Source organism: Dermacentor silvarum, chromosome 1, assembly GCF_013339745.2.
Source record: "Dermacentor silvarum isolate Dsil-2018 chromosome 1, BIME_Dsil_1.4, whole genome shotgun sequence".
Lineage (NCBI taxonomy): Eukaryota > Metazoa > Arthropoda > Arachnida > Ixodida > Ixodidae > Dermacentor > Dermacentor silvarum.
In genome coordinates, this window is record NC_051154.1 from 190,924,163 (window position 1) to 190,940,627 (window position 16,465).

The 16,465-nt window shown below is 46.4% G+C and overlaps 1 protein-coding gene across 4 annotated transcripts in view; it reads left to right on the forward strand.

Annotated features, from left to right (window-relative positions):
• Positions 1-16,465, forward strand: part of LOC119436549 (E3 ubiquitin-protein ligase UBR4-like) — a 465,665-nt gene that overhangs the window by 405,650 nt on the left and 43,550 nt on the right. For all 4 annotated transcript variants that reach the window (XM_037703422.2, XM_037703424.2, XM_037703425.2 and 1 more), the window contains 3 exons: positions 850-1,412; positions 5,838-6,128; positions 8,799-9,092. In XM_037703422.2, coding sequence (XP_037559350.1) covers positions 850-1,412; positions 5,838-6,128; positions 8,799-9,092 — 1,148 coding nt within the window. The remainder of the gene's footprint in view (positions 1-849; positions 1,413-5,837; positions 6,129-8,798; positions 9,093-16,465) is intronic.

The following is a 16,465-nucleotide window of genomic DNA, read 5'->3' on the forward strand; positions in this document are numbered from 1 at the left end:
TGAGACGTCGGCACGTACACGCATGTTCCGGCGCAACACAGAATCGGCGACCTTGCCATTTGAGAGAGGGTGAAATTTCCGCCGCATTTGTTTTTCTTTTTGTTTTGTTCGCGCATGACATTGAGGGGCTCTCCTAAGCTTTTACTCTATGGCTCTGCCGGAGTAATGCCGGTCGGAGGCGCCGCTGCGTGAATTATTTCGAATTAACGAGATTCGACTGTAAATTGAATGCAAACGTTCTAGCCGCATTCCTCGACTGTCGCATATACGTGGCGGCTCGGTGCACATGTTTTGAATATGTGCGGGCCTTGAAAATTGTTGCTTTGGTTATAGTGCGGATATTCGCGACTCCGGCGACTTACGTTATAAGCGGTCTACACTGTACTGGGAAAACTTAGTTGAGGTAAAGACGGCCCATATAAGTAGTTTATGCTTGAGGGAAACATGGTGTACTACAGTCTACAAGTTTTTCATAAGGAATGGAACATGTCATTGTGTTTTTCTTTTCACATATTTTACTGCAATGGCAGTACAATACGGAGAAAATTTATCTGCATACCATTTTCAGCTCATAGCTCTAAGCATCCTATGCAGGCTTAAGCCAGTTTACGCCATTTGTTTAGGAGTTTCAGACCTTTTAAAATATTGTGCACAAAGATGTTTCATGTGCCAACTCCCTGATCCAGCATTGCACAAACTAGGCGCGATAGATCTGAAAGCAGTTACGCTAAGCTATAATTGTTAGTGGCATTTATAGAGAGAAGTTTCACATGAAATATGTGCACTTGTTTTAGTTGACTTTTGTGGTTTGCTCAAGCAGAGATTGACGAACAATGCCTGTATATGCAGGTTTTGCCCTGAAGATGCTCACGGAGCTGCTTTCATCCTTCATCGAAGTGGACTCAGTCCGGCAGCAATACAAGTCACGTCTTGTTGGCTGCGTGCTCAATGGCTACTTGTCTCTGCGGAAGCTAGTGGTTCAGCGCACGAAGTTAATAGACGAGACACAAGAAAAATTGTTAACGCTACTAGAAGAGATGACAACAGGCACCGAGTCAGAGACTGAGGCATTCATGGCAGTTTGTGTTGCAACACTAGGACGTTATGGGCTGGAGGATCTGCGAACACCTGTGTTCATCTTTGAGCGGCTCTGCTCATTGATCCACCCTGAGGAGAATGAGCTAGGCGAGTTCCTGGTGACTCTCGAGAAAGACCCGCAGCAGGAGGACTTCCTCCAGGGGCGCATGCTGGGCAACCCATACAGCTCAAATGAACCTGGCATGGGGCCACTGATGCGTGACCTCAAGAACAAGGTGTGCCAGGACTGCGAGTTGGTGGCCTTGCTCGAGGATGATAATGGCATGGAGCTGCTTGTCTGCAACAAGATAATGAGCCTTGATCTGCCTGTCAAGGTACATCACTTCCTTCTTCCCCTCTCTCTCTGTCTGCTTTATAGTTGCACATAATGCACCTACGTAGCTACTAGTATTAGGCTCTAGCTTTGCTGGGAGTGGCCTTCGTCCTACAGTGGAAATAAAATAGGCTGATGATAATTATGATGATGAGCTACCACACGAGCAGTTTTTTATGGGTCACAGCAAAACAATAGATAGAATGGCATTTTAATGTCAGCTGAACTTCCTCTGGAGCAGTGTGGACTAAAATTAGTTTAAAGCGAACCTCTTTTTGCCTACTTCTCCATGATTTGGCATGTCGTGGGGGTGGTGGTGGTTGTCATCTGTTTAACTGCGTAGAAGCTGTCACTATTGGGGATATGAACACTTTCGCGAGGTTTCACGTGGCTCAGCAGAGGAAGCATCAGCGTATACAGCCAACATCATCTCTGGCACTGTGTCAAGCTTGCTATCTTTCCACAGCGTCAGGAGCACTTTCAGCTGCCTACTTTCTCACATCTGGGGTCGAGTCGCGCAATATCTCACAAAGGTGCTATTCAAAAGTGATCACTCAAGAATATCGCCCCTAAATAAAGCTTCCATTTTGCTCTGCAAGGTACGCCGCCGTGGCTGATTACTGTTACGAGACTTGTTTGTTGCGAAAATCCACTGCACATTTTTTATGACAGGTCATGGATAATGACAGGTCTTGGGACAAAGGGACGACAACACAGTAGTGCAAAAAAACAAAGGGGAATTTATTGCACCTTTCATACACTAATGCACGCTAGCCGAATTACTACCAATAGAACATTCACATGGGCGCGCGTCAAATCAGGGAAGTCCGACTCACCACGACCGGATAGCGAGCGAATATGTTCTCCTCATATGACACCATGGCCTAGTCGTTCACGTGTACGGTCACGCGAATGGTGGCATGTTCGAACGATCCGTGTTCATCCATACCGGTGCCCTGCTCCTAGCCACGCAAGACGGTCTCGCGAAGCGTGGATCGGCGCACACGCGGGACATCCACATCGCTCACCGATCCCAACCCGAAGAGCAAGCGCCTTCGACCTTTTGCTCCCAAGTCACCCCGCTGTTCGGTGGCGTTAGCATCGCGACACTCGTGCCATCTCTCGCAATGCGCCGCAATCACTACGACCGCCGCCGGCGCTTAGCCATGCGGAGAAGCCGGATTACAGGAGACGCGAGCTATGCGGGGAAAATAACATCAGGGGACGCGTGAGAGTCGCGCATCCCCACATGTTCTATTTAAAAGGCGAATATTCCATGATAGCATTGTCTGTTGCTTGCTTTTCTTCCTGTCTTGCATTTTGCTGTTAGCAATGGGCCGTTATTCCAGTTAGTTATACGGCCGGTTTTAAGTCAAAGGCTGTGGAGTATGTGTGGAGCATAGGAATCAGGCTGCCAGAAGGAATTTTGCTGATCAAGCTCGCATATTCTACTGGTGGGAGCAGCAGAACAAGCTGCTCATTAGGAATCGGACACGTCATACCTTCCGGGGGCTGAAGACCGGAAATCTGTCACTGTTTGCAAATAGTGAACTATATATTTACTGCAAACCGAAGTCTGCTCCGGTAGCTGATAGAATTATGTATTCAATGATGAATGCCTTCATCCTGACACAAAACTAGTACTTCTGGCTCTTTTCAATAATATCTGGGTGGCAGGACACCTTCCTTTGGCATGGAAAGAGGCTATTGTAGTCCCTGTCTTTATAGAGGAGATTTATGTCACACTACCTTTTACATATGCCAGTGGTGCTCACTGCCGAATTGTCACGTCGGGGACCGGGCTTAGTCAGGCTGCAGTTAAACAGCGTTTTCCCGCCACCCCCTTTCTCTTTTTGAGATGAATAAAATTTTGGTTAATTTTCATTTCATTTTAAACAGGGAAAGGACCAATGCTTAGTGCCATGCTACCGTCCTATTGCATTAATGAGTTGCCTCTGCAAGTTATTCGAAAAGATGATTGATCGTCAATTATTACTCATTCTTGAAACAAACAAATTACTCGACCCATGTCAGTGTAGATTTCGAGAAGGCCAATTCAAAACCAATCATCTCGTAAGGATTGAAGCGTACATTCGCGAGGCTTTCGCTCACAATTTTTTCTGACCCTGTTCCTTGACATGGAAAAGGCCTATGACACTACTTGGCATTATGGAATTTTACGAGGCCACTGAGAAATGGGTATCCGTGGCAATATGCTTAATGTAATAGAAAGTTATTCTCAAAGCATACATTCCAGGTTAGAATTGACAATGCCTTGTCCAGGCCATTTATCCAGGAAACTGGAGAATTATCCAGGATTTTCAGAATTAACAAAAGTTGAATTACAAGCTTATACTCTATAACGCATACTTTTGACTGTTCGGCAATGGTAAACGAGGCTTACCAGCTAAGGATGCTGAGACCATGTTAAGCAGGTGCTTTTCTGGGGGCAGTCAGGAAGAAAAAGCAGTCATGCACTCAGGCCTTTGTCTGTTTATTTGATTTCATAAGAATAGCTGCTAGAAATAAGTTGACAGAATTGCCCAGGTAAAGACTGGTTCTGACTTTGCCATAGGTAGGTTCCTCCCTCACCTCGTTTGGGCCTCTGTAATAAAAAAAAATAGTGTCTGATGGTGGAATCTGAAGCGTTCTACAAACATTAATAGGGAACTCGGTTCAGCCAGCGTGGGAATGATGGGCATTACATTGATGTGCCTAAACTTCATCCTCCTTGTTTCAAGTGACTTTGTGATTTTGCAAATTGATCATTTTCAACAGAATGAGTCATGCACCTTGACAACAAAATGACCTGTATCACAAAGGAATAATACTGTCCCGGTTCTATTGTGGGCTGTGCATTGCGCAACCTTTACAATGAAGTGACCTGTATAACGAATGATATTGAAGGCCCTAAGTACTTCGTTATAAAGGCCTTCGACTTTATTGAGTTACAAATGCAACAATTCGCAATGATTACGCATGTGCGCAGAGACATTTGCTTGCTGTGGTTAGAACACTACGAGTGCTTAAAGATTTAGAAAGATAAACACTAAGAAAGATCATCCGTAGGCACAAGCACAAACATTAAGCAAATCCATGTACTAACCATCATTCCCATGATAGCTGAGTGATCACCAGCACCAGTGTTCTCTCCAGTAAGCTTTAAGCCCAAACCGTATGGGAGAGATTTTGTGCGCGACGGCGACGGATCACTCGTTCTTGCCGCTCAATCACTCGGTTCTGGAAATCTAGAATTCGTCGCTAGGGGGGGTCGCCCGGAAGTGCTATGTGCGACTAGCCAATAGCGTGAAGCCGGAACAGGATGTACTTCAGTCAAGTACTACTGATTGTCGTACGGAACGAGCGACCAACGAAATTTTTATACGTGCAAGGATAAGAACCTAGTGCAAGACCTTTAGTAATATTTATGCTGCTCTTTACAGTAAAACACATCAACTTAAATTAATAAAGCACGCGTCACGCTAGTTTTGGCATGTATTTGCGCTGCCCTCGTACTGGCAAAAACTGGGGAGATGTCGCTCAAAGTCGTCGCTCGCAGACTTGTAGGCGACGAGCGAACACGACAGCCATCTCCATCGCGTCGCTTGTCGCTGTCGCGCGCAAGATCATGTGCATGCGGTTTATACTTTATAGGAAACTCCATGGTGGCATAAAACTAGGGTGCCGCATCACAAGAGCCTGATGCTTCGAAGTGGTGATTTTGCTGCTCTGAGCTGTTCCAAAATACTACAGACCATTTCCATCCCTGAACAGTGTTGCTGCATTGAATGTTGAATGTAGTGTGTTTTTGTTTCTTTTTCTCTATTGAGTTTTTTTTTGTATTTTGAAGTTTTAGTTAGTGCATATTGTGTTTTTTGAGGAGAGTGCTATGTGAACATTTCTGTATTGGTGCCTTCTGATGTCTTTGTTATAAAGGGCAGGGGGGCTAGTCAAGCTGCCATAATGCAGCTTTTATCCTGCTATCCTCTCCCACTTACTATGTTCTATCGACCAAAAAAGTTTACGGACCATGGGATCTCAGAAAACGCTAAATATCCGAGCAGCTTTTAAAAGTAGCCAGTAAAACCGTACATCGCAATGTTGTTCGCATATACCAGTAGAGGCTGGAAATGGGAATACCAGGCTGCGTTTTGAGGCTGCAGAGATATTCAGCTTTTTGTCAGATCCCTTGCTCCGTAAACTTTTTTGGTCGATAGTGCATTCTGGCATGTACCAATGTGGTGAAAATAAATCAACTCATCTTGTGAATAGGCTCCACTCTGTTTATGTATTGTTGATCTGCATTAGACTAGTGTTTTTTACTAAAACGGGGATACCTGTATGGTGTGTATAGCATTTATTAATTCTGAAGTTTTATGTGCCGAAACCATGATCTGACTATGAGGCACGTACACCATTTATGCAGGAAGTCTACCGCAAGGTGTGGTGTCCTGAGAATGGCGAGTCTGAGGCAATGCGAGTAGTGTACCGCATGCGGGGGCTGTTGGGAGATGCAACAGAAGAATTCGTGGAATCTCTGGAGGCAAAGGCTGGTGGTCCCCAGGTGGACGAGGAGCAGGTGTACCGACTGGCACGTGTCATGGGCACATGTGGAGGCCTTGAGGCCATGCTCGAGCGTCTTGCTGCCATCGATGACCTGGCACGTGGACGACCACTGCTCACTGTCCTTCTCAAGCTATTTGGCCTCTGTGTAAAGGTCTGTATCTTTGTTTTTGCGTGTAAATTGGGGTACTGATGACCAACCAGTATTGCCATGTTGACCGTTTTTCGCCTTGAAGGAGTTTATTCCTGACAAAAGCGATTGTGACCCCATTATGCGATTGATGCACAGTGGAAAGCCTGGAAGGAGTTATGGCAGTGTTGGTTCAATATGCCATTCTGTAACACCTACTGTTTACGCATTATTTGTTTTCTATGAACAAGGCATTGCCACAAACGTTTTCTTCTACTGAAACTTCAGGTTAAGATCATAGTAAATATCAGGTCCTTCCGTTCATTTTTTCTCTTTCATGCGTGGACATTGAGCACTCATCTGTTCCGTTGACTCATTGCTGCTGAACATGGCAGGCCTTGGTTTGCTGCCAAAGCCTTGGGTCCAAAAATGATGCACTTACACTTCTCTTTGTAAAATAAGCCGTATTTACAATATTATTTACAGCAAGGCATGTTTACACAAGAATGAACTTTCAAATGGTTGGTCTCACTAGACCAGAGTTGTTCTCCGCGGTGCCACCAGGGCATGCTCCTGCCCACAGCTGCTGGCCTGTCTGTCAAACCCTACCACTGCGTCACATCATTTTACATTTGCGCAAGGGCATGTAAGTGGTGTAGCCTCTTAAAATGCCATGTGAAGACACGGAGGGCATTTTCAGGGCAAGCCATAATGACCAAGTACTTCCCCCCTTTTCCGCTGCCCAGTGGCACACAACAGGGCCTAAAATTATTTTAATATTGAAGTTTTGACAGTTCCACAATATGAAGTAATGTTTTCTCTCATGTTTCTTATTCTGTATATATTTGTTTCAGATTGAGCGTACCCAAGTGGCTCAAAGACTCGTGTTTCCGTTTTGTCGAAGTCCCAGAACGGAAGTATCAAAAGAAATAAAAAAAAAAAGAATGCAACCTAAACATCTCTTAATGCAAGTAACTAGCAAATAGTTCATGCAGTAATGTTATAGAGAGAAGCAATAAATTAAAATCAAATCTTAAATATACTTGCAAATTATTCTTGCACACAGTGGTGGTGCTCGTAGCGCCTCTACATCTGACGTAGTCAGCGCAGCAGATGTGCCCACATGATCACTCATGCCACGTCACACCAATGGCAGCGCCAGCCTTTCCACTGGTGGCACTCACCCCCAATGCAAGCGCAAAATGCAATAACAAGAACACCTTTTAGTTATTATACAACTTGTGAAAAAAAAAAAACATTATAAATAGTAGTTAAATTGAGATATCACACAATGTCATCATCAATCACTAAACAGCATTATACGTGGTTAATACAGTTGAACCTCGATAGACGAATTATTGGATATAAAGAACTATATGTAAAATTTAGTAGGTCATGCTTTAATTCAATGGAGTATTCTCCTACTACTATAACGAAATTCTTCTCTGGTGCCCCGACCTTGAACCTGACTAGTCACATTACAGATACTTGCGGCAATCTGTCGGTGACCTCATTGCCTGAATATCACGCGTAACCTATTTCACCTATCAGCTATTTAAAGAGTGGACTTTCCCTCTACAAGTGTTGCTTATTGCTCGCAGTAAGAAATATTGTTAGAGCTGACACCGCTGGTTGCCTTATTTGTCCGAACCCAACATAGTTGCGATTATATGAGCTATGGGACGACTGTGTGTGGCTAGATCTGGAGCTTGCCTTCAACCCTAGCTGCACGCAGAGCGTACCCCCCAGATTTCTCGGGGCACTTATCTGCCGACAGGTTGAAAAGCCGGTTCACGTCTCTGCAGCAGCTCGCTTCTTCAAGGGCAAGGTTTGCAATCGACAGTGGTTTCTCATTTCTCTGATTGAACCAGGCGAGCAAAGATGGGAATTTGTTTTATCAGCCTTTTCATAAGTTGGAGTTTTTGCTTGATTCTTGTTGCACTAGGCACATGCTGGCCACACATGGAGTGTAAACCTAGCAACAGGTGATAAACAGTCCCTAGTTGGTGAAGCAGTCTGGTACCTTGTGAGCTTATTTTTGGCATTTGCACATACCAATCATTATCTCAACTGTCTGAGACAATTCCTTCACTGCACTGAGCATAAAAGGAGGACGCCAGACACTTCTTCACGTAGTAATGTTATTTTGAGTCCATGTGACCTTGTTTCCCACCACTAAAGTGCCAAAGCCACCTTTCATGGCAAAGGCCCATTGGACTACTATGCAGACTAAGCAGTGTTTTCTTTCTGCAAAATTTTATTGAAAACAAAGCAGTAGAAAGTGCTGCATCTTTAGAATTGCTAGAGTAATAATGCAGGTCACTGCATATGTGGTTGTTTTACAGGCATTCACAGAGTGTGAATTTAATTTACAATGTGCAAATAACCAAGTTGAACGAATTCAAAATGGCACAGCCACTAGCCGCAAGGCTGCTGTGGGCAGGCAGTGCACAAGGGTATACAGCTGGTGAACGCATGTGTAGTGAGCATTGGGTTGGCTAACTTGATGTACTGACATTGAGGAGAAGTGCCATTCTCCATGGCCTTATGAAATGATGCTCACAGCTCCGTATTGCACTCCTACTCTATGGTATGGTGTAAATAAACCCTATGCAAGCATCATGCCATGCCATGCACTGCAGAAGTCTGTTCATTAAAAAAAATGTATGTGCCTGACTTTACTGTTTTTTCCAGGTTCGGAGCAACCGTCTGCATCTTCTGGAGTCATCATTGCATGCAGTTGCACGTCTCTTGGGAGCACTGCGGCTACTGCTGGGGGCACAGGAGGCCGCACTTGCAGAGCAGTTGCTGGCAACGCTGGAGGCTGTACTGGCTGAGGGAGCTGCCCATGTTCCTCCTCGGCTTCCTGAGGGCGTTACACGGGATGACATAACCTTCCTTCTGGCCCAAGTGGGCACTGGCAGGCCCAGTCCCCGTCTGCTGCAACTGCTCATGCGTGTTGTGCCCTTCTTAACCCTCACTGATGAGGTGCGTCCTCTTATCTCCATCACAGATAAAAGCCAATTTGTATGCTACTATATTTTCACTTGGCTGACCCAGGATAAGATATAGTCAGTCAACTTAACCTCTTCTAGCTTGTTGTCACGATTTCGCAACATACCAAGTCTGAGCTCATAAATTCAAATGGGACGCTTGTGGGGTTTAAAACATGCCCTTGGGACAAAGGAACGACAATGCAGTTGTGCAAATAATTACAAGGGCATTTATTGCACCTTGCTCAATGACCTGTGTCAGCTAGCCAAAAACTACTAATAAAACATGCCAATGGCTGCTGACAAATTGAGGAAGACCGACTCACCGCGACAGGATATCGAGCGAATATGTTCGACCCCATGCTAGACTCCAACGCCTAATCGTTCATGCGTACAGTCACATGAACAGCGGCGCGTTCGAACGATGATGTTCGTCCATCCCGGTGCCCCACCCCGAAGCCTTGCTCAGGATGGGCCCGCAAAACGTACCGACGTCCACACACACCGCCAACCCCCAAGCCAGAGGGGAAGTGGCTACTCCCTTTCGCTCCCGAGTAACCCCGCTGTTAGGTCGTGTTAGTAGCGCAACAATCGTGCCATCTCTTGTGCTTTTCTGCAACTACACCAACCGGCGGCGGCACTTAGCTACATGGTGAAGCCAGATTACATGAGATGCGAGAGCCATGCAGGAAAAACAATGTAAGGGGGCGCAAGAGAGTCAAGCGTCCCCACATGCTCAAGCGAGAAAATCCTGTTTTTGATGTTGTGTGGGGTTGGCCAGCAAAAATGCGTCAGTGTGTACTTGTCTCAGACTCGGAAAACAACACTTTGCTCATGGTGCTTTCAGCGAGGGTGAACACTCCCAAGAAATTCATGCGGCTGCATTCATTCGGCCCAAGGCTAGATATAACACTCTCAAGGTTAGGTCTAGTAAATATAAATACTAGGGGTGTGCGAATACTGAGCAGATCATAATGATTCAGACACCAAAGTTTACTTCGTATCTGGAAGCAATAGCGACAGTGAGGGCTTTGAAATTAGCAGTTCGTGAGATGTAGAAAACTGCACAGAAGATACTACCATATACACTCATGTAAGGGCCACACTTTTTTTCCGCGATTTTTGATGGGGTGCGGCCCTTCCACGGAAGTGTGAAATGTTTGTTTAATTTTTGATCCACGTATGGAAAAGCCTATTTAATTGTGCCATATATACCTAACGATGGGATGTTTGGCGTCTAGCTGCGGACATCCTTGCTAGATGTTTTCATCGATATCGCTGCTCGGGTCATCCGCACATTCATGTATCCAATCGTCCTCCTCAGTGCCATCCATGGCATTGGAAATCCCGGTGACCTTAAAACTTTGCAATAATGTCCGTGGACACCGCACGCCACGCGTTTAAAATCCAAAAGCAGACCAGCTGAAGTGACGCCCTCCTTAGTCATCCGGTCAGCGTTTTCTTGTGGTGGCCCGCTTCCATCCATTCTGAGTACTGGCATCTGAATTCTGCATTCAACAGTCTATTAATAGACACATCGAGTGGTTGCAGCGCTGCGTGCTTGTTAAACCGCCGGGGATGACCGCCAGATGTGTACGAGCTTCTGCAAGACCTCACAGAGCCTTCACGCGCTCTGTGAGGTGGCCACGAAAGCTGTCCAATACGAGCAGGGCCGGTTAGCCCACACCGTTTTCACTCAGTCCACCACTAGTTCATCAGACATCCAGCCTTTTTCTTGTACTCTGATGATGATTCCATTCGGGAAGCTCGCTTTGGGTAGCGTCTTTCACTTAAACAATACATACGGGGGGAGCTTCCTTCCGTCCGCTGTGACAGATAGCATTACAGTGCAACGCTGATGCTCGGCACCGGTTGTGCGCACAAGGACACTCTTCGCGCCGGTTTGGTTGACCGTCGTGTTCTCAGGAGCATTGAACCAAATAGGCATTTGGTGCGTGTTTCCTATCTGGTCTACGTGGTACTTGTGCTCCGCTTGCAGCGCGTTAACAAAGCGGTACCCCGCAGGGGCGTCTGCGTTAGCAGGCGTTTGGTGTGTTGCGCCACCACGTACCCGAGCACACGAGGTTCGGACCCTCCCGCGTGTAGCCGTGCGTGGCTTAGCCGTGTCTGGGGAAAGGGGGATCCTGGGGGTTGAGCTGATGCCGGGTGTTTGGACCTTAAGGCCCCCCGGCGGAGGCAACACACCTCTTCGGCCTCTGCTTCACATAGACGGCACCCCTGGGCTGACCCACCCAGGGGAAATCGGCAGTTGCCTTTTCCTATCCTCCTCTTAAATCTTCGTCTTTCTCTCTCACTTTCAATCTATCCTGTTTTCTTTTCACTTCCTTTTACTTCCAATTTCCCAGGCAGCTAGGGTTAACCTTGTGTGGGTAGCCAACCTTGGATATTCCATATTTGGTTATAGTGGTGGCGTACAGTTGGCGTTTGCAGGACCTGTCCTTTACAGATTCTGCAGCGTCCCCTTGTTGGGCTCCATGGTGGGTGGCTGGCGCCACTGCCGAAACAAATTCCACATACATGGATAGTTCATTTCCCGCACTTCCTGATCGCCGCCAGAAACGGGGGCGCACCGAAGCATTTCAATTTTTTGGCCAAAAAAACAGAAATCTTTCCGCGCTTTCACGTTATTCATAGTGATAAGCCAGACAAGAGCGTAAGAGTTGCATCACCTTTTCTCGTTGCGAAATGTTTGACCGAGACCATAGGACCAGGCTACAAGGCCACAAAGTTGGCAAGTGGAGATCTCCTGTTGGAACTCCGCGACAAAAAACAACATGAAAAGTTACATACCCTAGTGTCTTTTGGCGAAATACCAATAACAGTGACCCCGCACCGCACGATGAACACCACTCGTGGTGTCGTCTCAGATGATGATCTTATGGACCTAACCGAAGCTGAACTTCTAGAGGGCTGGAAAGATGAAAATGTGATCAACGTAAAACGGATTAAGATGAGGCGAGATGGCAAAGAGATCCAAACGAAACACATTATTCTCACATTCGGTACAAGTGTTCTGCCAGAGACCATAGAGACAGGATACATAAAGATCAAAGTCAGGCCCTACATTCCGAACCCTCTCCGTTGCTTTAAGTGTCAAAGATTTGGCCACAGTTCACAGAACTGCCGTGGCCGCCTCACCTGTGCGAAATGTGCCCACGAACATGCGTCCGAATCCTGTGAAAACAAACTGCAATGTGTCAACTGCGACGGCGAGCATGCCGCCTACTCGCGGTCCTGCCCGTCGTGGAAGAAGGAAAAAGAAATCGTTACAATCAAGGTCAAAGAAAATATTTCGTTCAAAGAGGCACGAAGGCGGGTATCATACCTGCCAAAGAACACCTTTGCCGAAGTGGCGCGTCAGGGGGCAGCGTCGCAACGGCTTCCGGCGGCTGTCCGGCCCACACACAGTGAGCCGGCAGTGAAGCCATCCGCCCCCTCTGCGGCTGCAGCTAGCGCTGCTCCGCCAACTCACAAGAAGGGGCCATCGACCTCTGGGCTGGTGGCCTCCAGGGCCTCGTCCCTCGAGGCGAGGCCTCCCCGTCAAAGCAACCGCTCGCAAGAGCGCGTGTCCAGCGCCTCACAAGAGGCGATGGACACAACAACCGGCCAGACGGCGCCATCAGCGCCTAAGGAGCCGCGAGAATCTCGCGATCGCTCCAAAAAAGAAAAAGCCCGCATCACAGGGCCCGACAAGGGCTCTGTAAGTTAAGTTAGTCCCTTTTACACACAGCACAAAAAACCCACTTTCAACATGAAACATGAACGTCAGAGGACTCCTACACAACCTCGATGACGTGAAAGAAATCCTACACAGGTTTAATCCTAAGGTGCTGTGTGTTCAAGAGACACACCTTAAATCTACACAATCCAACTTTCTCCGGCAATACGCCATTTTTCGGAAAGACCGAGACGGCGCTCTTGCGTCGTCCGGTGGTGTAGCAATAGTTGTAGACAAGTCCGTAGCTTGTCAACATGTACCCCTGCAGACGGCCCTTGAGGCAGTGTCAATCCGGGCAATTCTTTTTAATAAATTGGTCACTGTATGTTCTATATACATACCCCCACGCTATATTCTCGGAAAAACTGAGTTTTATAATCTTGTTCATCAGCTTCCAGAACCCTACATAATTGTGGGTGATTTTAACGCTCACAACACGCTGTGGGGAGATTCCCGATGTGACCCAAGAGGTCGTCTTATAGAAAACTTTCTTCTGAACTCTGGTGCGTGTCTCTTCAATGGGAAGGAGCCAACATATTACAATCTTTATAATAATTCTTACTCATCAATAGACCTGTCGATTGGCTCTGCCTCTCTTTTCCCCGATTTAAAATGGCGTGTGCTCAAAGATCCTCTTGGAAGTGACCACTTCCCAGTGGCACTAGACTTGTTGAAACAACATGACTCCCCTCCGCATGACCCTCGTTGGAAACTTGCCTCAGCGGACTGGAAGTGTTTTAAAGAATCCACATACTTATCACGAGATTTTATAAGTAATTTTAGCATAGATCATGCTGTATTATATTTTACCGCTTTTATTATTGACGCCGCAGAAAAGTTCATCCCTCAAACAAAAGGTCGTTCATGCGGAAGACGAGTTCCCTGGTGGAACGAGGACTGCAGGCAAGCTCGGAAAAAGCAAAACAAAGCCTGGGGCATTCTGCGCCGATACCCAACTGCAGAAAACCTTCTTCAATTCAAACTATCTAAATCACAGGGAAGGCGCACGCGACGGCAGGCTAGGAGAGCAAGCTGGGAGAGGTTTCTGTCAGGGATAAATTCGTATACCCAAGAAACAAAAGTGTGGAATGCGCTCAGAAGGCTAAAGGGGCAGGAACCGCATCCGCTGCCTTTGGTAAATAATCAAGGAAACAGGTTGGAAGACCAGGCAGACGCTCTCGGAACACATTTTCAGTATGTATCTAGCTCCGCGCACTATACACATACATTCCTTAAACACAAAGAAATAGAAGAACGGAAGACACTGGACCGGAAATGCAGAGGCAACGAACTATACAACTGTCCATTCAACATTGCCGAGCTTAAAGCAGCATTGAACGCCTGCAAAAGCTCTGCGCCGGGAGCAGACAGGATTATGTATGACATGATCAAGAACATGCACACGGACACACAGATAACATTGCTCGCACTTCTTAATCACATTTGGGCAGCCGGGCACCTTCCAGCGGCATGGAAGGAAGCTATCGTTGTCCCAGTTTTGAAACAGGGTAAAGACCCATCCTTGGTAACAAGCTACCGTCCGATAGCACTTACAAGCTGCTTATGTAAGCTTTTCGAAAAAATGATAAATCGCCGTCTTTTGCATTTCCTAGAATCAAACAACATGCTTGATCCCTACCAGTGTGGATTTCGAGAGGGCCGGTCCACAACCGACCATCTTGTGCGCATTGAAGCAAACATACGCGATTCATTTGCTCATAAACAATATTTCTTGTCAGTTTTTCTCGACATGGAAAAGGCCTACGATACCACATGGCGCTATGGCATTATCAGAGACTTATCAGGAATGGGTATTCGTGGCAACATGCTTAGCATAATTGAAAGTTATCTCTCACACCGTACTTTTCGAGTTAGAATTGGTGATGCCCTCTCTAGGCCATTTACACAGGAAACTGGGGTACCGCAGGGTGGTGTACTTAGCTGTACCCTTTTTATTGTTAAAATGAACTCTTTACGTTCGTTTATCCCACAGAGTATGTTTTACTCAGTATATGTTGATGATCTGCAGATTGGATTTAAATCGTGTAACATCGCAGTCTGCGAGCGACACGTTCAGTTCGGATTGAACAAAGTCTCAGCATGGGCAAATCAGAACGGCTTCAAGCTGAATCCACAGAAAAGCTCCTGTGTCCTCTTTACACGGAAGAGGGGCCTTGTCCCAGAGCCGAGTATCCAGCTCCATGGTCAGCGCTTACCTCTGAACACACAGCATAAATTTCTTGGTGTCTTACTTGACTTTAAACTTACATTCATTCCACATATAAAGTATTTGAAAGCCAAATGTTTGAAAACAATGAACATTCTTAAAATTCTTGCATACACGACATGGGGCAGTGACAGGGGCTGCTTAATGAACTTGTACAGGAGCCTCATTCGGTCACGTCTGGACTATGGGTCTGTGGTCTATCACTCTGCCGCTCCAAGTGCATTGAAGATTTTAGATCCTGTTCACCATTTAGGCATTCGCCTAGCCACAGGCGCCTTCAGAACAAGTCCTATACAGAGTTTATACGTAGAATCAAATGAGTGGTCACTCCACCTGCAAAGAACATATATAAGCTTCACATATTTCCTCAAAGTGCAATCCCATCCTGAACACCCGTGTTATAATACCGTTAACGATTTGACGTCTGCCACGCTATTTCAAAACCGACCTTCAATGAGAAAACCTTTTACACTACACGTGAGGGAGTTGAGCGAGGAAATGAATGTCCCACTAGATGTGCACCCACTGATGGCACCAGCAAGGCTGTCACCACCATGGCTGTGGCAAATGATAAACTGCGACACGTCATTTGTCGAAGTTACAAAGCACGCTCCAGCGGAACACATCAGAATGCACTTCCGAGAACTTCAAATAAAATACTCATGCCCAGAATTTTATACTGACGCATCAAAGTCCAATGCTGGCGTGTCTTATGCAGCAATTGGTCCATCTTTCTCAGAATCTGATGTATTGCACCCCGAAACAAGTATCTTTTCTGCGGAGGCATGCGCTATAATGTCGGCTGTAAAACACATAAAGGCATTAAAACTCGAAAAAGCTGTCATATTTACAGACTCTCTAAGCGTAGTAAGAGCTTTAGTGTCTCTACGGAAACATAAAAACCCAATAATCAATTACCTTTACTCATATCTGTGTACTATGTACGCATCTAACCAATATATCGTAATATGTTGGGTGCCAGGGCACAGAGGCATAGTGGGCAATACGCTTGCAGACGAACTTGCTACGTCCATAACTAGGAGAGCCTGCACCTCTACCGTAGCAATCCCTCCCACAGACTTGAAGCCTTTCCTGCGCAATAAGCTGAGAAACTTTTGGCAATCCATCTGGGACCGTGAAATCTCTAATAAACTTCATTTAATCAAGCCGCACCTCCGAAACTGGCCTTCGGTAACGAAATCGCGACAAATTGATGTCGTGCTTTGTCGACTGCGAATAGGACATCTGTACGGCACTCATTCTTACCTGCTGGCTGGTGGTGAACCTCCACTCTGTGGTAGGTGTGGTGAGAGGCTGACTGTTCTCCACGTCTTGGTGGAGTGTCGGCAACTAGAGGCTGAAAGAAATAAGCACTTTCCTATAGCACACCGATACCACATTC